The sequence below is a fragment of the Maniola jurtina genome, chromosome 12, assembly GCF_905333055.1.
Source record: "Maniola jurtina chromosome 12, ilManJurt1.1, whole genome shotgun sequence".
Lineage (NCBI taxonomy): Eukaryota > Metazoa > Arthropoda > Insecta > Lepidoptera > Nymphalidae > Maniola > Maniola jurtina.
In genome coordinates this window covers 2814573-2838882 of record NC_060040.1, presented here as the reverse complement: position 1 = coordinate 2838882, position 24310 = coordinate 2814573, and the positions used below count along the sequence as shown (strand labels likewise).

At 39.0% G+C, this 24310-nt stretch overlaps 3 protein-coding genes across 4 annotated transcripts; 2 read left to right on the top strand and 1 right to left on the bottom strand.

The window, feature by feature from the left end:
• Positions 1-557: 557 nt before the first annotated feature.
• LOC123870287 (docking protein 3) lies at positions 558-3532 on the top strand. The gene is made up of 2 exons (XM_045913523.1): positions 558-854; positions 1616-3532. The coding sequence occupies exons 1-2, from the start codon at positions 771-773 to the stop codon at positions 3173-3175; spliced, it is 1644 nt and encodes a 547-aa protein (XP_045769479.1). The 5' UTR covers positions 558-770; the 3' UTR covers positions 3176-3532.
• A 4642-nt stretch (positions 3533-8174) lies between these two features.
• LOC123870291 lies at positions 8175-8888 on the bottom strand. Its single transcript, XM_045913529.1, has one exon. The coding sequence runs from the start codon at positions 8768-8770 to the stop codon at positions 8249-8251; it is 522 nt and encodes a 173-aa protein (XP_045769485.1). The 5' UTR covers positions 8771-8888; the 3' UTR covers positions 8175-8248.
• Positions 8889-9044: 156 nt separating this feature from the next.
• Positions 9045-17995, top strand: LOC123870284 (MMS19 nucleotide excision repair protein homolog). Of its 2 annotated transcripts, XM_045913515.1 has the most exons (10): positions 9045-9338; positions 10484-10867; positions 11456-11571; positions 12479-12712; positions 13190-13690; positions 14291-15232; positions 15816-16076; positions 16652-16819; positions 17158-17286; positions 17866-17995. In XM_045913515.1, the coding sequence occupies exons 1-10, from the start codon at positions 9251-9253 to the stop codon at positions 17923-17925; spliced, it is 2883 nt and encodes a 960-aa protein (XP_045769471.1). In that variant the 5' UTR covers positions 9045-9250; the 3' UTR covers positions 17926-17995. The 2 variants fall into 2 exon arrangements, with proteins under 2 accessions (XP_045769471.1, XP_045769470.1); XM_045913514.1 differs by lacking the exon at positions 17866-17995 and having other exon boundaries at positions 9046-9338; positions 17158-17858.
• The last annotated feature ends 6315 nt before the right edge of the window (positions 17996-24310 follow it).

The window sequence follows — 24310 nt, the reverse complement described above, 5'->3', positions numbered from 1 at the left end:
CTTGAAATGCTTTGTCTATTATACCTACCTATGCACATTACGCACTACCATAGTACCATGCCAGTGCGTCTTATTACGAGTAGTATTTGTGCTTATTAGAATTTGGCTGGATACCAATATGTATTGGTCGGATAATGAACTGGTCTGATAAGGAAATTAGAAAAGAGCTGATAATCATCAAACGGCTGAATAGATTTACTAAGTTTATAGCTAAGAACACTCTCAATCAAGCCACCTTTCAAACAAAAAGAACTAAATCAAAATCGGTTCATTCGTTTAGGAGCTACGATGCCACAGACAGATACTCAAACGCACAGATATACGCGTCAAACTTATAACACCCGTCTTTTCGGGTCGGGGGTTAATAAAATATTATATTTTTATGAAATTATAAGTACCTAACTATAAAGTGCCGCCGTTCGACTCACTCACAAGTTTGACACACTTACAATGTTACCCGTGATGACTGTAGAAGTTTTTAAAATTGCGATATGGTCGTATCTATATAATATACAGTCTGTGGACTTGAGTTTGACATTTTAACAGACTATTGGACTTTATGCTCTAGTCTATGGTGAAATCCGTAAATGAATCAATCGTAGAATAGAATGTATTTTTTTCTCAAATTTTCTTCTGCTTCCGTGTAAAGTGTGTAAATGCAATGCCTTAAATTGAATTAATGTGTAACATTCCACGCCGAAAAACAGTGCAGTAATATGTTTAAAGACCCTGTGCTCATAGTTTATACATAAATCCGACAAAACACCACGATGGATCAAGACGACGAAATTAAATCGGGTTGTTTATTATTTCCACCAGCCGGAGGGAACATGTTCAGTAAATTCCCCAAAAGAGTATGTAATTGTTTAATATTATGAGACTATTTAAATTCTTAAGATGTTCTATTTACCATGCCGCTTGTTTATATGGCCGCATGGCACAACTGATTATATGCATAGAAAATGACTCAAGGAATGCATCAGTGCCTACTTGGTATATAGGTACCTAGTACCTAGTACATTACATGAATAGTTAGAAGTATTAACGATTCACATTTTACATATTGCATGTTGATTAAGAATTCAAAATAAGTTTGTATAACAAGCGGAAATATTTGCCAGGTAACTAAAAGTACTGGTTTATAGAAATCTGTTCTATAAGTTCTTAGTGAATTAAAATAACTATTCGTTTAGTTCTTTAGACTCTATAAAAAGGCTAAAACATTATTTAAGCAATATTTAGTACATGTTGCATTTGTTGTATATTGATAATAAAAGTAATATACAGATATAAATAAACAATAATTATATAGAGTGTGTGAAACATACCAAATTGAAAGAAGAAAATCTAGTATTATTAATAAACTGGTATCATACAAGTTTATTAAGCATATTTAATTTGCAAAATATAATTGACTAGCTTATGCCTGCAACTTTGTGTGCATTTTTAAAAATCTTGTGGGATCTCTTCGATTTATTGCTCCATTGCGACGTAATAGAAGGATAAATCAACAAACAAACAAACACACTTTCACATTTATTGCGTTTTGCGTTAGTGATTAGCAATAACGAAAATAATATTACGAAAATATCATAAATCCTTTTTTAAATTACAGAAAAACTGGCAACAAAAATACTGTATACTCTTCACTGCTAGTATACAAGGTATTGAAAGACTTGAGATATACGACAATAAGGATGACGTTACTTCTGGGGCAATCCCAAAAGTTATAACACTTGAAAATTGTATAAAAATTACACATTCTAGTCCCAACATGATTACTATACTGGCTAAGTCACATACTCAACAAATCAGCACCCAATCAGAGGCAGAAACACTGGAATGGGTAACGGCTCTGCAGTCTGTAGCATTTAAAGGAAGAGACTCCAGTCCCATCAGTTGTGATGAAGACAATGATTTGTACTGTTCATCTGGAGAGGGGGTGTTTTCCGTCAAAATGTGCTCCTCAGAAGCTTCAACTAGATGTGGATTTGAACCCATGAGGTACCTTCTACTGTTGACTGCTACAGCAATTGAATTAAGAGATGTCAATGACAACAAATTGTATGCTACATGGCCATACAGATACATAAGGCGGTATGGTTACAGACAGGGTAAATTCACTTTTGAGGCTGGCAGGAAATGTGACACAGGAGAGGGAATCTTCCACCTGGAGCATCCCAATCAGTCTGAAATATTTAAATGTTTGTCTCTGAAAATGAAAACAATGAAACAGATGATTGGGAATGACAATCTGAACAGCCCAGAACACGCAGAGTTTAATATCCAGCCTATTGCAAATCTGTTTCCTGGTTCCCGCAGTCCATTGGTAGCAACCAGACCCGATGATTTGAACTTAAGCTCTCTCTCCTTTAAAACAGCCTCTGTATCTAGCCATCAGACTGCAAGTACAGATAGAGATAATGTGCCGCTTCTCATGCCTAAACCTGCACTGAAGCCCAAGCCTCAGAAACCTCCTCGTAAAATCATTAATCTCCCTAAACCAGCAGTCAAAGATATTCCTAGTTCAACAGATGAGAGCATCGACTTTGGCAGGTATAAAAAACTTGACAATTATGAACCTATTGAGCAAATCAAACGAGACCACAGCCCCCCTTCAGTGCCATATGACAAAGTAGAAGTAAGGAGTGAAGCCTGGAAGACATTAGGTATCGATGACCCTGACCACACTGAGTTCACTCCGAATTTAGGTGACAATCCCAACTGTATGAAACTAATATCAAGGTCTCAGGATAACTTAAACACAACTGGGCCTGAGGCATCGAGGATTATCCTTTTACCGAGTCCTATAGTCGATCCTGAAGATGAGAACTATGACAGATTGCAATATTTTGGGTCTACAAGTAAACTGAATAAGTCTTCCAAGTACAAAAAAATTGAAGCTCGACCTAACACGCTAGCTCTGGGTGAGCCTAAGAATAAAGACTCATGGAATGATTACGATGAAGTGGAAAACGTCATGCAAACTGCAAGATTGGCAGATGACTCTCATTTAGGATATGGCATGATACGAAAACCCAACACGCCTGGTCCACAAGTGCCCACAGCTGCTCAGGCCCAAGCATTACAGAACCAGGTTGCATTAGAGGAAGTTACCCATAACACTTGCAATGGCACAGATTATGCAATTGTTAGCCGTCCAAAAAGAGTGTAATCTAATAAAATTATGGTTATTTGTGAGATTACATTTTCAAAGACTGAATGAGACAACATAAAACCACAATGATGTTCATTGTCTTGTGTTACCTGTTTAATAAATGGTTAAAAGTTTTGGTGAATAGAATTATAAGAATTTCATGTTAAATTTTAAGACAGATAGAGTGGCAAAAAGGCTTAAACTGAGCATATAGATTGTAACAACACATTCCCAAATAATATAGAAAATATGATTAGAAATGCTGAAAAATATTCAGTATCATGTCTAAGCAATTTATTCTTAGTTTAAGCTTATAATTTTTCATTTTTAGTTGATTCCTATGTAAACAGTTGTTCATTTCTTATTTAATGTTTATATATTTTACAAAAAAAAGGTAATTTCTTAATCTCAGTCCATCCATCAGCCTGTAAGCGCCCACTGCTGGACATAGGCCTTTCCAAGAGCGCGCCACCAAACACGGTCCTCCGCCTTCCTCATCCACCCGCTCCCCGCCACCTTCTTCAGGTCATCGGTCCAGCGGGCTGGAGGTCGTCCCACACTGCGCTTACCGGTACGCGGTCTCCACTCCAGAACACGTCTGCCCCAACGGCCGTCGGTTCTGCGACAGACATGGCCTGCCCATTGCCACTTCAGCTTGCTAATCCTCTGAGCTATGTCGGTCGCTTTTGTTCTCCTGCGAATTTCCTCGTTCCGGATTTTATCCCTGAGAGTAATACCCAACATAGCTCGCTCCATAGCGCGCTGAGCGACTTTTAGTTTGTGGATGAGGCCAACTGTCAGTGTCCACGTTTCTGCTCCATACGTCATCACAGGTAGGACACACTCATTGAAGACCTTAGTCTTAAGGCTTTGCGGTATCGACGATTCGAAGACCTGACGTAGCTTTGAAAATGCTGCCCAGCCCAGCTGGATTCTTCTGTCAGCCTCCTTGTCGAAGTTGTTTCTACCGAATTTTATAATCTGGCCGAGGTAGTTATATTCCTGAACAACTTCGATGCTGACATTGCCGACGGTGACGGGTCTTGAGGTAACGTGTTCGTTAAACATGACTTTCGTTTTGTCTATATTCATCTCAAGACCTACTCGTCTGGAAGAACAGCTAAGCTCGATCAGCATTTCCTCAAGGTGTTGCAACGATTCAGCCAGTATGACTATGTCATCCGCAAATCGCAAGTGAGAGATATTTTCGCCATTCACGTTTATGCCTCGACCATTCCAGTCCAATACCTTAAACACGTCTTCTAGGGCACAGGTGAAAAGTTTGGGAGATATTACATCTCCTTGCCTCACACCTCTCCGTATAGGGATCGGATTCGTTTGTTGGTCTTGAACTTGGACGGCCATGGTGGCGGAGTCATACAAACATCTCAACACTTGGATATAATGCCAGTCGACTTGGCATCGCTGTAATGAATCCAGAACAGCCCAGGTCTCGATGGAATCGAAGGCTTTCTCGTAGTCCACAAACGCTAGACAGAGAGGCAGATTATACTCCTGAGTCTTCTGCATAATCTGCCGTAGCGTGTGGATGTGGTCTACGGTACTGTAGCCTTTCCGAAACCCAGCCTGCTCCGGAGGCTGAAATTCGTCAAGTCTTCGGGCGAGACGATTCGTAATAACCCGCGAGAACAGCTTGTAAATATGGCTTAGAAGTGAGATTGGTCTGTAGTTCTTAAGTAGACTCTTATCTCCTTTTTTGAAAAAGAGTACGGTGACACTTCTACTCCATTTTTCCGGTGTTGTGCCCGTTTTGATGACGGTATTAAAGAGGTCTTTAAGCTTGTTAAGAATTGGCTTTCCTCCTGCGCGCAGGAGCTCCGCTGTAATACCGTCATCACCTGGGGCTTTATTATTCTTCAGCTGTCCGAGGGCTATACTAATCTCACCTACGTCGATATCCGGGAGGTCATCGGTATAGTGGCGCACAAGTCTCGCACGTTGGTCGTTCGTGGATTGGGTGGGTGCAGGTTTCGAAGCATGGGCAGAGTAGAGCTGCCCGTAAAACTGCTCGATCTCCGCTAACACCTCTGGTTTCGAAGCAACAGTTCGGCCATCCGATGTTCTCAACTTCGTCAAATGGCTCCTCCCAAGACTCTTAGCGAATACTTTAGCCCCCTTATTGCGTTCAATCGCATCTTTTATATTGCGAGTGTTGGCAGCACGCATATCGAAGCGTATTCGCTTTTTAATGAGCTTGTTTAGAGACTGCCTCTCTGACGAAGTTGAGGACATTTCCCGTCTTTGCTGCATCAAATCCAGGGTCTCGCTAGAGATCTTGGATGAAAAGATTTTGCCTTCTTTTTGGCAAAATTTACTACCCACTTCCCGAACGACGTCCACAAGATCGCCATATTTCTGATCAACCTCGTCGGTGGTTTCCAGCAATTCGAATCGGTTCCTAAGTTCTAATTGGAACTTTTCTGTTGCAACTATGGGTTGGCGTGGTCTCGGGCGAAGAGTTGACCCCATCAAACGTCGTCTCTGGAGCTGAAGGTCTATATTCAGAGAGCCTCTTACGAGTCGGTGATCACTTCCAGTATTAAATCTATTGATCACGGAGACATCCCTGAATATATCCCTACGATCCGTCATGATGAAGTCAATCTCGTTTTTGGTCATGTTATCGGGACTCTGCCAAGTCCACTTCCTATGGGCACTTTTCTTGAAAAATGAGTTCATTAAGAACATACTCTTCCTTTCTAGAAAGTTGACCAGCATTTGCCCCCTGTGGTTCCTGTCACCAACTCCATAAGGTCCGATCCTCGATTCGTTGCATTCTTGTACTCCCACCTTTGCGTTGAAGTCCCCCATAACAACCGTGAAGTAGGATCTGGTAGTCTTATCCATAGCCTCAACGATGTCTTCGTATACGGCCTCTACTTCTTCATCAGAGTATGTCGACGTGGGCGCATAGACCTGCACTATTTTGAGGGAATACCTGTGGTTTAATTTGAGTATAACATATGCTACCCTCGTCGACACACTACTGATCTCCACGATGTTATTTGCGAGGACTTTGTTGATCAGAAACCCCACTCCGCCTTGGGATGTCTGCTCACCTTCTCGATAGTAGAGTACGTGACCCGATTCTAGTGTCAGAGTATCCTCGCCCTCTCTACGGACTTCTGACAATCCTAGAACATGCCACTTGAGTTTGTCCAACTCTACCTCAAGTTCGGCTAGGCTTTCATCCGATCTCAGGGTCCTGGTGTTGTACGTTGCCAAATAGAGTCGTTTTGTATGGTAGCCATCCGTAGCCCGGTGATTCTTAGCACCCCCTGCCCTACCGTGACCGCGACCGCTACCGTAGTCGGGAATAGCAGGGCTGCCGGGAACTGGGGGCCTTTGTCTATTGGCGCTGCTCATTGAAAGTGATGCCCATACTGACCACGCTGGGCAGGCGGGTTGGTCAGCTCAGTATTGCATCAAAATCTCAATTTATGAATATTTTAGTTGACTTCTTTCTTAGTTTAAATAATAAAAGTATTAATATTTAAAATTTGAGACTGTCTTAGCATTCCCATTTTGATGTTAATTATGTATATTTTGAATATTTATATGATGTAAGTGGTTAGTATGTATTTTACACAATTTATAGATTATTCATTATTCTAATTTCTAATTATACACTTACATATTGTGATTTTATTGTGCCTTATACACATTTTTTAAAGTATGTGTCACGAAAGAAACTTTTGACTTGGACAAGTAACTTATGTGACAAAATATGTTCCTGTTACTAAGACAGATATATTTAGTGATTGAATTTATGAAATTAAATGTTAAAAGTATTCAGCAACCAAAGGGAAAATGTCATTGATGTTATATGTTTATCTCTAGAGTATGACAAGCTCTCCTGATTGGTGTCATAGAAATGCTTCTTTAACTACCCAGTTTTGGACTAACTTGTATGCACTTAATGAGGGGACATCTACTCTCTAGATGCCCAGTTTTGGTCCAATACATACATACAAATAAATATAGGTTTGATATGTATACACATAAATATAGATTTACATAACTTAGTTTTTTCTATGAATGTTTACCATAAGGTGCCAATTTAAGTACAATAAAAATACCTAGTTATTTTATAATAGTACATATTTGTGCCTTTTATTGAATTGAATATGGAGTATGACTGTTTTGTATACATTTCCATATTTTAGTCTATGAAATTGCTGTTACTTATATTTTTTAATTGTTTTATATAAGTAGAGGAAGGAGCCATATAACTGAACATGCCATGTAATCTTTCCTTGATGTTTTATTTAAACCCAAAATTAATAAATGGTCAATAGGCTAGGTATTTATTATTTTGAGATCTTTCTTTTCATGTAAATATAAGCAAATTATAGGTAGGTCTGCTACTATAAAATGTGTAGTGGGATTAGAAATTTGAATAAATAGAAAACAGTTGAATATTATGCCTCTACAAGATACTTGAGACCTTATCTAGTTCTTTGGATGCATGTTCCTCTAGTTCAATGATCCAATTGCAGTGGATTGTTAGAGTGATGATCCACGGAATTGGATTGGCACAGAGATTTGTTAAGCAGATCAGACTGATATTAATAATTTTTTCCCCTTATCTCTCAAATATCTGACTAATCATTGCTGTCTCTTACTTCATGTTCTAGTCATTTATAAATTATTTATGTTGCTTAATAGGAAGTGTGCCTTCTATCAAATATTTTTATAGACATACTTGATGTGACACATCTATAATTTTTAACCAGTATCATCATGATCAACCCAGCATAGGTTCACTACAGAACACTGGTCTCCTCTCAGTATGAGACGGGTTTAACCATAGTCCACCATGATGGCCAATTGTGGATAAGCCAGTATGTTTCTGACAAACTATAGGCACACAAATATGTTTGAATGCACAAACCTAGTGGTATACTTATATTTAAAAGGAGGAAGTAAATGAATGAATAAGTATATAAATTATAAATCAATTTATAAACCACCTAATTGTGAAATAAAACAGACGTTTACTTGAAAATTATATTATTCTAATAAATAAATAGAATTTACAAATTATAACCTAATATTTAAGTTAAACGTCTAGCCATCTAACACTTTGTTTTCAACATTTACAATAATTTCTTCAGCAATGAATTCTAAATCATCAGACATGATTTTCTGAACAGTTTCTCCCTTTTCAGCCATTATATCTTCAATGTTCTTCTTTCCGTTCATATCAGAGAACCAGTTAAGGTTGTCAGCAATCAAGTGTTTGTTTTCGCAGCCGTCGCATATAACAATAACGACACCTTTGTAATATGCCAACTTTGTGATATATTTGGAATTGCGGGTATCACATTTTTTGCATGTAAACATAAGTTGAAACTTTCCTTCAGTTTTCTTTTGTTCGCTCGTTAGTTGGACGCCGTTAAACTTTGACAGGGTTGTGCTGAAGTGTCTCGGAGACTGGATCTTGGGAGTGGAACATGACACTGGATTCACGGGGACCAGAAATCTCCTGCCGAAGAACGAATTCCCATTGCTTGGAAAGTAAACCACATTGTTTAGCAATCGTGGTTTGTGGTATTTAACCACGAAATCTATAAGAGTTTTACAGGACATTTTAAAAACATTTAACCTATTTGTAGAAAACAAAACTTTACACTTGCACAACACTTCAACTTGCGAGTTGCGTGACGTACGTGCATGACTTGTGCATGACTGAATAAGATTATTTGCTGCTCTGTCTCTTTTTCACACTATCAGCTTTTACGAGAAGATGATGTTCAATTTTCCTGGCTAGTGTGTAAATTTATGCACCATAAAAAAGCCAATGACAATACATTGACGTACATAGACGATCCTTGAAGTCTATGATGCTCTATGCTTTATGACTGTCATCTGTCATTTGTATCTGACATCTGAGAATACCAAAAAAATAACCTCAAATTTTAGTGTAAATAAAAATTAGTTTTGTTCAAATAATTTGATAGTTACAGAAATCCGACAATATACATATATTTATTACTGATAGTATGCTTACGTGGTCTTGTAATAATTATAACTGGTACCCCACAAAGGCTGTATAAATAAGAACAAAAAATGGAGCCAGTCTGGTTTAAGCCAGATTTAGCTGAGGAAATTATGAAAAAAGATGATATATTTGAGCAAACGCAAAGTGTCATAACGGGTAAGTCTCTAAGTACTTATAGAGAGTATGCTAGATAATAGAAATGCATGCAAAGACACAAAGTCTTAAGTTTCTTTTTTTTACATTATAACATACTATAGTGATATTTTATATATTCTCGCAACAAATGTGACCTGTAAGTACATCTATTCACAACAGTTTCACAATGAAAAAGGAACAAATAATTTGCATTTGTAGTGGCTGTACTTATCTAAATTTACATAACCATATGTAAATAAGTTATAAGGTTAAGTATTATTAGATAATGAAATAAAGTCCAAATGTACTGCTATTCTTTTCATAATTTCCAATGTGTAAAAGATAAGTACTTTTAAACCTTTCAGTTTAGACCAAACATATTTTGTCCTTATATAACTGAATTAAGGTAGTTCATTGACTAATGTGCATTTTTGGTTTTGGATGTTGAGGTTTGGATATCTACTGTGCGGACGCTCATAATAGTCCTGCAGGAGCAGACCTAGTTCCCAGTGCTGTGTCAATTTTCCCCTACTACACAGTTATTTGCTCTAGTTGGTAACCAGCCATTGTAAGAGCCTGCACAGATGACAGACTATTGTCCATGGAGGACAAAATTTGATTACTAAGAATTGTACTGTACATAACACTCAACAGACAGATAGTTTTAAAGCCTTAGTGAAAGACAACTTTTCTCTTGCACAGACTAAGGCTGAAATCTATAAAGCGCACTTTGACTTTGCTCTGACTTAAGATTGAGTTAAAATGAGACAGATTTATGTGAGAGATATACTTCGTTTTAACTCTGTCTTAAGTCTAAGCAAAGGCAGAGCGCGCTCTATAGATCTCACCCTTATTCTTTTGCCTGCTCAGGCTCTAACTTTACAAGTTTACACCACAATATTTTTTCTTATTATTGTTGAACAACAGTACTCAGTTGAACAACAATCCTTAATAACATTATAAGTATGTATAGATTGTTATGGTTAAATGGGTTTGAAACTAGTTAGGCTATCCTTATATGAGTATAGCAGTAACAATCTATATTTATAATGGAATTCACCCACAACAGTTTAATAACATTGTTTAATGCCTGTATTCACCCTTAAAAATTTTAGGATAGTTAAAAAGAAAGGTATATTTACTTTAATAAGTATATTTTATTTCAGACATAGTATCCGGCCGACTCGATATAACAAATTTAGTTGAAAACATGGCTGGTGTCTTAACAAATAAAGATGTGGAGAGCAGAGAGCGCGGGATGAAATTCTTCACAAAAATCCTTAAAGAAATCCCTAAAGATTATTTGACTGAGATCCAAATAAAATTCATATCAAAATTTTATATTGACAGATTAAAAGACAATCACAGAGTTATTCCGTCTGTCATTGAAGGCTATCTTTCTTTAGTTGACATGAAGAACTATAACATACAGTACAGTGGGGAATACTTCACTGTATTGTTTAGAGAAGTGCCGTGTCAATCCCAAGTTCGTCAGGATAGATACAATATTTATTTAACCATACAAAAAATATTGGAAATGGATGCTCAATGTTGGTAATTTTTAACAATTAATGATTAATTATTCAGTAATTATGAACAATCTCCGAACTTCCATGTATAATTTTTTTTAAATATGAATTGATTCATAATGTATTGGTTGATAGTAAGTTATTGTACACTCTGCAGCAATAAATCAATGGGCACCATGGTTAGTTTGAGGAAATAGATTTTTATTTCGAATAACCAATAGCCAATATTTTTACTGTTGTTATGGCATCATAAAGGTCTGCATTATGTAGAGATACATAGTCGAAATTCCACAGACTCATACAAAGCGATTCACTTCTTCCTTTCTAATTCGCATTGCTAGAATATGGAATGCCATTGCGGTTTTCATTTTCCCCACCAGCTAAAATATTGTGATTTGGGACTTTCAAAAGAGTAAATGAAGTAGAAGACCCCTTCTAGATAGGCGCGCTCCACCTTAGGCTGCATCATCACCTACTATTTGGTGTGATTGCAGTCAAGCGCATGTCTATATAATTTAAAAAAAAAAAAACAAGAACTTCAAGTCATAGTTTTTTTAATTGACAGCATATGTAAAATACAATAACTATTGACATCTGTTTATCTTGCAGATATGAAAACATTGGGTCCAGACTTTGTATATGGACTCATATCATCAATGGACGGTGAAAGGGACCCTCGGAATTTGCTATTCCTGTTTAACTTCCTGCCAAAGTTTCTGTCTCAGGTACACCAAAATATATTTTTACCTATACAAGCATTGACAACTTAATATAATCTGTTTACCAGAATAACAACAAGAGTAGTGTAGTATATGTTATGCAACGTATGCTCTCCCGTTACTAATCATGCATACAGTATGGTGTTTATAGAGTTTGAAAACTATGAGATAATGTGGCTGGTTCTCTTGTGCACAATCTCTAAACTAGACTTAAATGATAGGTCTAAATCTAGTGCTATTATTTTCACAATGCTTTCTGAAGGAAAGGATAGCATTAGATTTAGACCTATCAGTTTAGTTTAGAGATTTTGTACAAGAGAATTAGCCACAAAAATCATACAGAGTACTTTAAGTAATGGTCTCATGGTCAACGGGACACTAATCACTCTCTGCAGCTGATACAGTTCATTTTTCAAAATGTTAGGCACTTTAAAACATCCTGATAAAAGGTAGCGGTCACAAAACAGCTGTTTTGTTTGGTGGTCATTTTTGCGCGGCAGTGACGTTTGAAGTTCGTACTTACGTTAAAAAAAGATATGAGTTATTCTGTCACACCTAAAAAGTTTTACTTCCAAACAACCCTAGTAACGGGCTGCTATTTTTTGAAGCACGCTTGAAGGTGCGGAAACCCCGCGCCAGTATCTGTAGTCTATGTGTATGTGCCAAATTCAAATTCAAATTCAAATTATTTTTATTCAATTAAACTTTTACAAGTGCTTTTGAATCGTCAAAATAATCTACCACTGGTTCGGAATGCTGTTCCTACCGAGAAGAACCAGCAAGAAACTCGGCGGTTGCTCTTTTCAAATGTACACACACACACACAAGCGTACGAATTTGTCTTAATTTTACAATAATTGTATGAGCTTTGTCTATCTAGTAATTTTTTATATTATGTTTGTGTTTTCTACAGATTCCTTTGGGGCATTTGGTGGAGGAAATGTTCGAAGTGATTTCGTGCTACTACCCGATCGACTTCCACCCGTCGCCGAGCGACCCGGCCGCGGTATCTCGCGACGAGCTAGCGCGCGCTCTACGGCCGTGCCTGTGTGCTCGACAAGACTTCGCGGACCACTGCCTCGTGCTGCTCATTGAGAAGCTTGACTCCAGCCTCCGCGTGGCCAAGCTAGACTCCTTGATGCTACTGGTATGTTACATTTGTACCATGCCCATTGCCACAACTACGTGACTTGTTATGTTGGTTATTGCTGAGATAACACTGGTCCTTGTAGCGGAAGCACAATAACCTCCTCATTTCGGACTTGATTATAATATAGAGATACTCTGAGCTCTAGCTTTTTAAATTCGTAGGAGTAATAGGTACACCTTTTTTTTTATTATATAGACAAGCGCTTGGCTGCAATCAGACCCTGAAGACTGGCATTGTAGACTTGAACCTACATCTCAAAGTAAGCTTTACTTTGCTATAATGGCAGCAACGTGTTTTGTTTTCCGTATAGCAATTTTAACCATATGCCTAAGCACGTAAAGTTTAATTTAAGTAGCTATCAAAACAGTGCTCAACTTATTATACGCTTTAGTCCTGAGTGTGATAATTCAAAGCCGCAAGTTCCTGATCTGTGTTCACCTCAGTTGAATTATAGTAAGCAATGTATAATTTCAGGCTGAAAGTTGCAAAACATTCAAACCTGAGAGCTACGGCCCATTCCTAAAGACGTTATGGTCATCCATCCAGCGGGAGATATCGCACAAAACTGACGATGAGTTGAAGCTAGCTGCTCACGAGGCTCTCTCAGCGCTAGTCGCGTCTTTAGCCTCGGCGACTGACGACTCACTGGAAAACTTCCTCCGATCTGTACTGGTGGCAATGCAGACAGCAGTGGCGGAAGCAACAACTGTCGCGCGGTTTACGGAAGCGTCTCGGACGTTACTGACTGTTGCCAACGCTTCGGAGCGGTCGTGCGAGATGATAACAAAGTCGATGATACCTGCGGTTGTGGCGTACTACGAGTTCAAGACGTCCGTTAAGTTGCAGCTAGCTAGTTTGGAGTTCCTTGGGGACTTGTTCGAAGTGGCCGCGCATTGGGGCGTCACGGAGAGTTTAAGCGCGCAAACTGACGACATCCCGCAGCTGTGTTTGACCGCTGTTAGTTCGCCGCTCAAGGTAGCATATACATTTTTTAATAATTTAAATAGATTACTATAAAAAATCGGCCAAGTGCGAGGCAGATTCGCGCACCGAGGGTCGAATAATCAGGTATATTTTGCACGATAAATCTAAAACCATTATGCATAAAAATAAATAAAAATCTGTTTTAGAATGTACAGGTAAAGCCCTTTCATATGATACCCCACTTGGTACAGTTATTTTACTTTGAAAATTGAAAATACTAATTTTTTGCTCATGAACACATTTTAATTTTTTTTATGTAACCAAGGTTTTCAGATTTTAACCTATCTGCCAAGTTTTATGATCTAGGTCAACAGGAAGTACCCTATAGGTTTTCTTGACAGACACGACAGACGGACAGACCTCCTCGATAAAAGATGGCGGCCTCATAACAGCTGTTCTGTTTGGCAGCCATTTAAATACGGACGAAAGTATCTCGAAAGTTACTACACCCCAACAAAAGATTACTGTCAAGTCACGCCTAGAAGTTTTACTTAAAAATCTTGATACATTTTGTAATGTCATTTGAAGAAGACTTTTGTAAAACCACTATATTTACTGTCATACAATAAATCTATTTTCTTCTATTCAAAGGAGTACCAGTTGGCCGGATTCAAAACACTAATAAGAGTGAAAAGCGCATTAAAAATCGACCTCGTACTACCGTTCGTTGAAATCCTGATGCACAATATTCAGTATTCTCCAGATGATGAATTATTGGGAATTAGCGTAGAAACCGTCCACGCTATCGCGCGAATGTATCCAGAGTTAATAATGAGTATAGTTGTCAAAGGAAAATGCGATTTAGACAACCTAACACAGGACCGATCGGCCCTGCAAAAACGACTCAACTTGCTTTCGAATCTCGCCAGTATAGACGATTTCACTAAAATTATCATAGAACAGATGCTCAAAGCGATTACGACTGATGAAGCTTTTAATGTCGTGAAGGCATTGAACGCATCTATGTCCAACTCTAGTTTGTATTCAGACGACAAAGTCGCGCAAATAGAAAGCGATCACGGCTTGATAGATTCCATACTGACTTGGCTGTTAAAAGAAATGGAAAATTCCACTCCGATAGCTTCGGACGATGGTTACGATTTGGTCTCGAATACCATAGCAAGTTTGCCTGAAGAGAAGCAAATGCAAATTTTATCGCGGCATACTACTGGTATATTGGAGAAATGTGCAAACGACGCATACTTTCAAGTCTTAGAGTGTCTGTATAGATCAGTACATAGGAGTGTGTATAACTCGCATTTTGAAGGTATAATGTCGTTAGCGCTCCGATTGGCTTTGGACAGTGAGTTAGAGGTTGTCCGCGGTAAGGCATGTTGTTTAGTTGCCCACTTCTTGAACAAAGCAGAGAATAGCCAGAAGTTTGAACTGATGTATGAAATGTTGAAGAGTTACCTCAGCAGTCGAAGTAGAGACGACGTAGATTTGTGTCCAAGACTGATATATTTGTATGGCTGGATCTGTAAGGCGCTGCTTTTGAGGGGAAGTGATCTGTTCCAGTTTTGGCTTAACAAGGTAATTATCAACGATCTCTATGCGAAAGCGTCGCAATATAACGCAATTTGTCTTTTTAGGGTCCAAATAAATCTACACTTCATTGATGTACATGATGGGATAACTGATGTTTTAACTCTTTTAATCGCTGAGATGCTAAGGGCCGCAAGTATATAAAAACTTTTAAGCATTGTTTGCTAAAAATGTCAAATTTCATCAAACAGATTAAACGGATAGGCCTTTAAGAATCCTGTGGGATCCCTTTGATTTTCCGGTATAAAAAGTAGCCTATGCCCTTCCCTGGGATGGAAGCTTACTATGTACCAAATTTCATCAAAATCAGTTAATCTGTTGGGCCATGAAAAGCTAGCAGATAGGCAGACAGAGACTCGCATTTATAATATTAAGTATGGAGGTATGGATTTGTAACTAGCCCATACCAGCAAATTCATATGTCTTTAAATCACCGGAGGACCTCTTTTATTTTCCGGACTAAAAAGTCCTCTGACCGTCTCCACGACGCTCCGATGCCAAAGAAGCCGATTGTCTTTCTAAAGCTCCTTGCAATATTTACTGCCAGGTACTGTAAAATAAATCTTTTCAGATCGTAATATCGATATCGAATCCCGAATGCAGTAGAGCAGGGTCGGAGGCCATTCGCTGTATAGTGTCAGACCTACCAGGTAGTCTGTCCGCGCGGCAACACTGCCGGCAGAGCTTACTCTACAAACAGAGACTGTTCCAAGCCTTTGCGGCGCTCTCGGAGAGAATCACCCCTCCAAGCGATAAGGAATTTTACTACGCGACTTGGGCGTATGTGTTGCACCAGACGCCTAAAAGCATACTCAAGAATGAAATTAGTAAGGTGAGTGTGAATAAAGCCGAGACTCATTTTGCTATGTGTTTTTTTCTACAAGTAGAAATGTCTTCGCGGCTCTCTCGAAGAGTATAACCCGTCCGAGAGATAAGAAAGGTAACTGACTTGGACGCATGTGTAGCAGCAGCGTTGAGGATTTAGGATTTTAAAACTCCGATGGAGACTCTTTGATTTTCCGAGACAAAAGTAGACTCTGTCCTTCCCCAGATAGCAAGCAATTTCTGTACCAAACGTCAAAATATGTCAAATGGATGGGCCATGGCCCGTAAAAATCTAGCAGATTGATAGAGTGTAGTGTGCGGAAGCGGGTGATGTACTCTCAACCTTAACATTGGCAAGATCTTCCTCCGAGCTAGTGTTATACCTGAGGACTCAGCTGATCTTATTATTTTGTTTTGGAGCTTGTACATTATTTTATCCTCCGTATTAGCTCCGTAGAGAAAATTTCGCTTGCGCGATTCAGGCTGTGTGGTTGAAGATACCTGTGGCGCCATCTAGTGTCGATAAGTGGAGACTCCCATATTAGGCAAAATACAGTATTAAATATATGTGTATATTTTCAGATCGTGCCTTTAGCTATAGATGCCTTGGAATATGACAACAAAGATTCTCTCATAGTGATGATCGACTTGCTTACTCACTTCGTGCAAGTAAATAACGACTTTGTGGCCCAAAGCTTACAGACTATATTGCCGAGGCTAATTAGTTTGACCACGTACCCTAAATCTATGGTAAGCATTTTATTATAATTTCCTAGCAACTACTTACTAAGTAAATTTTTTACAATCTTGCTCCTAAGTGACTTTTAGTTCACAATCAAAAATAATTTTTTTCCACAGCAAAAATATTACTGGATATCTCGGTACTCATTTTCTCTCTTACAGGCAACAGTATGCGCTGTGCGGCCAATAATATAATCGGTTTAGTTTAAAATTAAGCTCATTTTTTAAATCGAATATTTTCTAAATTATCAATTTTTATTTCATTCTAATACCTAATGATAAAAAAATGATTTTTATTTTTTCAAAATATTGCAAAAATATTTAAAATCGTCGTGTCTCTATTTCAGGATGTGCGAATAAAGAGTCTACAGTGCCTCTACGAAATCGCTAACTGTTGCGCCACTCGGCAGCTTCTGGCGTACAAGCAGGACACGCTGCTGGCGCTAGCACCGGCGCTGGACGACCGCAAGAGACGAGTGAGGAGCATGGCTGTCAAAGCGCGCACGCGGTGGTTCCTCGTAGGCGCGCCGGGGGAAACCAAACAGAACTGACGTCCACGAAGCCGCTAACTATTGCGCCACCCGACAACTGCTGGCGCAGAAGCGAGACACGCTGCTGGCATTGGATGACCGCAAGAGACAAGTGAAGAGCATGGCCATCAAAGCGCGCGCACGCTGTTTCCTCGTGGGCGCGCTGGGAGAAACCAAACAGAACAGCTCCACGAAGCCGTTACCTGTTGAGCCACCCAACATCTGCTGGCGCACAAGCAAACCTGACGCATAAGGTCGTCGACTGCAAGAGAGGAAGGAACAAGGCCATTAGGGCGCCGGAGCAACCAAAGAGAATTACTGACAGTCACGAAGCCGCAAATCGTTGCGCCATTCAACAGCTGCTGACGCACAAGCAGACCTGACGCATAAGGTCGACGACTTCAAGAGAGGAATATGGCCACCAGGGCGCCGGAGAAACCAAACAGAATTATTGAGTCACGAAGCCGCAAACTGTTGCGCCACTCGACAGCTGCTGGCGCACAAGCACAATGACCGCTAGGTCGGGTGAGGAACATGGCCGCAGGGCGCGGGGGAATACAAGCTAGGGGCCGGGGGATCATGTGAACCACGATGTATTTCAACATAATAATGTAAATAACAATAATTAAAACAAATAAACGATCTGATCGATAAAGTAATTTTTATTGGCTCCTTCGTTGAAATAAATCGATTACTTCAAGCAGTTTAGGCTGTAAAGCGGAAGATATTGGGATTTTCGTTTTACAAAAAACGTGCAATTTATTATTTAAATTCACGCGATTCCCTTTGAGAGAAATTCAAGGAAATAGGCATTCTTACAGTAGTCTCTCAATATAATTTACAACAATAAAATTTTTGTCAGACAAAATAATCTTAGTTATATTTAAGCCGGCTCTACACTCGCACGTAAGGTCACGCTGTTATTTCACGCCGTGAATGTATGCCGCGATCCACGCGTGAACTGTGTCCCTTCACACTCTCAAATCTTCACAGTCTTGTTCGTGACGTTGACGATGTGTTCACGTCCGCGCCGCAAACGCTTTGTCGCGGACCAAAAACCGACACTGATCGGAGAAAGGCGCGAAGCGCGAACGCGAAGGCGTGAGCTACATCTACACTCGTGATTCGCAGTTGTCGCGGGCTTTCGCAGCCGTTCGCGCCGCGAGTGTAGAGCCCATTACATAAAGTTAGTGATCTACACAACAGGCAAACTAGAACTGCCTATATTTTTGTTTTGCATTGTATGCGTTTTTCTATACAAATTTTGTTGTGTACAATAAAAGTACATTCATCCATTCATTTATTCAACCCTAAAATCTGAAGATCTCACGATATTTTGTTCACGCAATGCGAAGCAGGGACGGCTCGCTTCAACAATATAAGTTGATTATATGCAACACCAATAATAATGTGGTTTTAATTTTAAATTTCAGCTAGTAGGTAACTAAGTAGGTTTACTAAATTAGGGTAGGAATGAGGAATACGGCGAGCTTTCGCTAAATTTCAGGAAAAGTTTTTCTTCACACCGGAAACCTAAATGTACGAACATTTTAATAATTACTAACCGAGAGAGGAAAAGTAGTGGAAAACTATTTGAGTTAACTGAAATCTGGTATTTTTAGGGTTCCGTAGAAAAAACAACTCAAACTAATTTTTAAGGATTTATTCCTTAGTTTTGTCCAGCCCGTTTGTCTGTCTATCCATCTGTCTGTGTGTCACAACCATTCTGAAAATAAACTATAAGAGCCATTGACTTATATAAATCGCTGATAAGAGCTAACTTTAAGATTGTAAAGTGGCATAATTTGCATATTTAAATACTTTAATTATTATGTCCCCCTCAAGAAAAACATAAAAACTTTTTCTACTTTTCGACTTTGAACTATCGATATAGGTAGGTACATACACTTATTGATTAGTTCATACGGCCTGTTATTTATGAATTTACTTTAAATAATTTGGAATAAGGTACCTACTACTTACTTTACACGTAGACGTTCTGCGTGCAATTTCACGTAGAATTGACACGGAGACCTAGCTATACTTTTAGAAATATAAATATTTCAGTCAAATAAACTCGTTCATACCTCACTAGACTACCAATTCAATTGAATTATGCTTGAAACTTTCAGTAGGTATCTAGGTAGGTACCTACATCGGATCATATCGGATTGTCTTGATTATAAATGGCCGGGTAAACTTTAGAGATATAATACGCATACAGCTTTATGTTATTTTAGGACCCTTGGCGTTATCGGCTGGAAAACTTCGGTTTTACTACAATTAAGTGTAACGTTAACCGCTTCCAAAGTTGCCGTGCGCGGCCGTGTGGGATTGAGGTACACTGGGGCCTCCAATTCTCTAGCAATTAGGATTAATGTAAATCTTACTAATATTATAAACGCGAAAGTTGTATGTAACTCTTTCACGCAAAAACTACTGGACGGATTTGGCTGGGAATGGAGATAGATTATACCCTGGATTAACACATAGACTACTTTTTATCCCGGAAAATCAAAGAGTTCCTACAAGATATTTGAAAACCTTTATCCACGGGGACGATGTCAGGGCATCAGCGAGTCTAAATATATAAAAGGAAAACCTGACTGACTGAATGATCTATCAACGCACAGCGCAAACTACTGGATGGCTGACGCATGCAGATAGCTATAATTATGATGTAAACATCCGCTAAGATAGGATATTTTAAAATTTGTGCCCTAAGGGGGTTAAATACGGGTTTGAAATTTATGTGGTCCTCGCTGATGAAGTCGCGGGCATAAGCTAGTAGCATTATTACGAGTAAAATTGCGAAAGTTTGTCTGTCTATCTGCTACCTTTACACGGCCCATCCGTTCAACCGATTTTGATGGAATTTGGTACAGAGGTAGATTATATCCCGGGGACGGATATATACCTACTTTTTATCCTGGAAAAATATAACATATTATGGAGATTGGGTCTTGGCTGCCTCAGGGTGAAAGCTATTAGAGCGCACTTTGACTTTGTTTCGACTTAAGTTTCAGTTAAAACGAGACAGAATTATGCCAGCGGTAGGTATATATTTGTTTTTTTTTTTAATTATATAGACTAGCGCTTGGCTGCAATCAGACTCGCTAGCAAGTGATGATGCAGCCTAAGATGGAGCGCGCTTGCCTAGAAGTTGCCTATTAACTCTTGACTTGAAGGTACCCATATTATAGGTGGAAGGGAAAACTGATGGCGGAAGGGCGTTCCACATATTATAACGCTGTCTCGTTTTAACCTGAGCAAAATTCAACTCTATAATCCCAGCCTTAGTGTACCATCAACCTAAATTACTTGAAAATTTAGGGCGGCTGGCTACACGATACTTCACGTTGATAACATTGTTTAACACTTGCCGATTTTATGAACCCTTTGTTTTGAGACCGAGCCGCTCGATTTCACTGCAAGTTTAAACAACGATAATGTTAACTCAATATAGCTATAATATTATTATACCAAGGACAAACAGACAGAGGGACAGACAGGTAAAGTATAGCAGCGTATCATGAGGTCCGGGTTTGTCTTATCACCCTACCGGCAAAGCCGTGCCACCAAGTGATAAAGTCAAAGTCAAATCAGTAGGTATTCAAATTGTACACTCTTCTAAATCAGACAAATCTGTATGGTACAACATGCAGCATGCGCCGCCCGCCCTCCCACTGCTTAATATGTAGGAAAAGGGGCGAAACGTGTGTCGAGTGGTTTTGGGATTTTGGTGATGGTGCGTATTGCTTGGTGGCTGGCTTTTCCTGCATGTTTGGCAGTGGAAGGGCGGCTGGTACATATCGTATGCTGCATGTTGCACCTTACAGATTTGTCTGTTTTAGCCAACTATAGCAATTTAAACTATTGGTTCCTTGTATAGGTATCATGGATTTCTGCAAAGTAACGCCAGCTTTTATAGAATTGTTGAATTTGTAAGATGTAGGTAATGGTGATAAATTAGGTAATTAGATACGTAAACTTAAAACAAAAGCTACGAAGGTTTCAAACGCGCCGAGATCTGAGAATCTACCTATAGTGTACCAGTAGGTAGGAACAACATTGGCTTTTCTTATAGCGGTAGTACTTAAGTGGAAGGCATGTGAGTCAGACAAGTTTTTTTTTTTTATTCAGATACAAGTTAGCCCTTGACTGCAATCTCATCTGGTGGTAAGTGATGATACAGTCTAAGATGGAAGCGAAGCGAACCTGGAATTAGTATGGTAGTTTTTATTAAACCCACACCTATTTGGTTTATACACGGAATCGTACCAGAACGCTAAAATCGCTTAGCGGCACGGCTTTGCCGGTTGTTTATGTGATCTGCCAAGTGGTCTTTTCCCATTCATCTTGCTTACAACTGTAAGTTTATCTGGATTACCAGGCAGGCGTCGGGCAATGTGACCAAAGAACCCTAAAAACGTAAATAATACGAAACAGGAAAGTGAGTAGGTATCGTAAAAAGACGGTGACAAAGGGCGGTTCAATTCAGTGTTCGATCTATTTTAGTGTTGATTGGATCCAATACTTTTATCCTTAGGTTGTCTTCAGATAATCCTACCTAGTTGTATATTTTATTTCAGAGCCAGCTTTCCGAAGATAGGTATTAAGTAGTACCTATACTTAGTACACGACAGGTCGACATGGCAATCGGGGTATGAGGTGGGGGAACGCTCCGCACATCCGCACGTCACCCGTGCTATCCCGCATTGGGTTAGGGCAGGGGCTGTATGCGGTGCGGAACCCCACCCCGATTGCCATCTCGACCTGTCGTGTAGGTACTATAATTGTATTTCACAAGACATCAATTATAGGTAGTACAATAAAAACCTATTGTATCGATAACTCCAGATAGGTACAGCATTAGTGAAGCAGCGTTGGACAGTGTAAATACATTGGAGAGTTAGCAATAGCTTACATCGTACAAGCCTACGATCGGCGGAGGCAATTGCACTAGAAACAAAAAAGTGACAACCCTAAGCCCTAAGGAAATTAAAGATTCTATCCGTCCAAGAACTTAATCCCTCCGTAATAGTAAGCCGGAAAATTGCAAATTAAACTCCATGTCTTTCGATGTAAAATCCATTTAACCACCTACATGTTAAGGTTGATATTTAAATGACAAGAGCATATAGGGTAGAATATAAAAACGCTGATTCGATAGATCTAGATGGTTTCAATTAATTAAGGATGACTGTGTGGACGACATCGATAGTTGTGGGTGGTTTTTGACCCAAAAATCTATTAGATAAATATAACCAAGTCAATAAATAGTCAAATAATAATTATTGACGCGTTCTCCCTTCCTCATTCTATCAAAAAACAGCGAGAACCTACGAACGTTGCCATCCTTAATAAATCATATTCATATTATATTGTGGTCGACACACTCTCTCTCCACAGCTCGATTGCCCGCCACAGCTAAGCATAATATTGTATACAAACTAAAAACTAAAACTATGATGGTTTCGAGCGCGCCCTGCTAGTAAAATAAATAACTATAAAAATAAACTTAGTTTAATTTGTCTTGTAGGTATAATATGCATGAGTACCTACTTTCTAATGACAGTAACTTTAAGAATCAAATAGTGGGGTCGGGTCGTTAATTACGCAAGTTTGTTATAAAATATTTCGCTTGAAAATTTCCATTTCCAACAAATTCCTTTACTTTCAAGAAAATTTGATTAACATGTAGGTACGAAGTTTTGTTAAATAAATTACAAAGTTATGATAGTAGGTACCTATTTATAATAATTAATTTTGTAGCGAAATATCTCATAAAGAATTTCACTGCCTATTTATCTATTGCTAGCTAGTTTTTCCGTTTACGGATGAATGAATAAATGTTACCAGTTATGGAATATGGATCCAGACATGGTCGCTAACTAGGGCCTTATAAAAAAGCTCATGGGTCTCTACGTGGTCAAATCAGAAATGAGGAGATCGGTAAGAGAACCGAAGTACTTAACTTACATAGCTCAACGGGTTACGGAGCTGAAGTGGCAAATGGGGAGAGCGAAAAAAATCCATGGATGTTGGGGTCCCAAAGTGTTAGAATGATGACCTCGCATTGTAAAACGCAGCTTTGGAAGACCCCTTACTTGATAGACAACGGAAATCAAATTAGTCGCAGAGATCCGCTGGATTTAGGTGGCAAGACCGTAGCGTATGGAAGTTCATACAAGAGACCTTTGTCCAGCAGTGGACGTATATCAGTTTGTTTTTTTTTTAATTATATAGACTAGCGCTTGGCTGCAATCAGACTCGCTAGCAAGTGATGATGCAGCCTAAGATGGAGCGCGCTTGTCTAGAAGTTGCCTATTCACTCTTGACTTGAAGGTACCCATACCTATTATAGGTGGAAGGGAAAACTGAAGCCGGATCCAATCATCTCAACAGACGACAACAGATAGCATTTAGAAATTATAATGGGTGAGTAGATGCTTAATTAATAGACGCTGCAGGGAATTGAACCACTTATTTCCCTCTTATAAGAATCCAGCGCACACCACTGGACCTGGGAGGTCACAAAATCCCTCTTTCTACCACATAAGCTTTATTCGCCCTTTAGCCAAACCCCCTGGTCCCACGGGGGATGACATAAATGGCCCATTAAAAATCCATTTAAGTAATGCACATAACATGTTTGCGTACCTAGTACATTGACGATGTTAACCGACCCCCTGTAACGTAAAATAAAAAGTTGCCCCTGTAAAAAGTTGGCACCTAAATATATAAAGTGTCGCGTCATAGAAAAACGTTCGCCACTTGTTTATATTTTAGAGGATATGTCAGGAAATAAGTTAGGTACATGGCATATAAAAGATCTTAAACCTGTATCTTCTCACTATAAAGTTTAACTTAAATTCACTCAAAAAATATAATTATTACATAGAAGAAATTTAACTTAAATTCATATCATAATATATATAATTACTGTTAATATATATTCAACTTAACT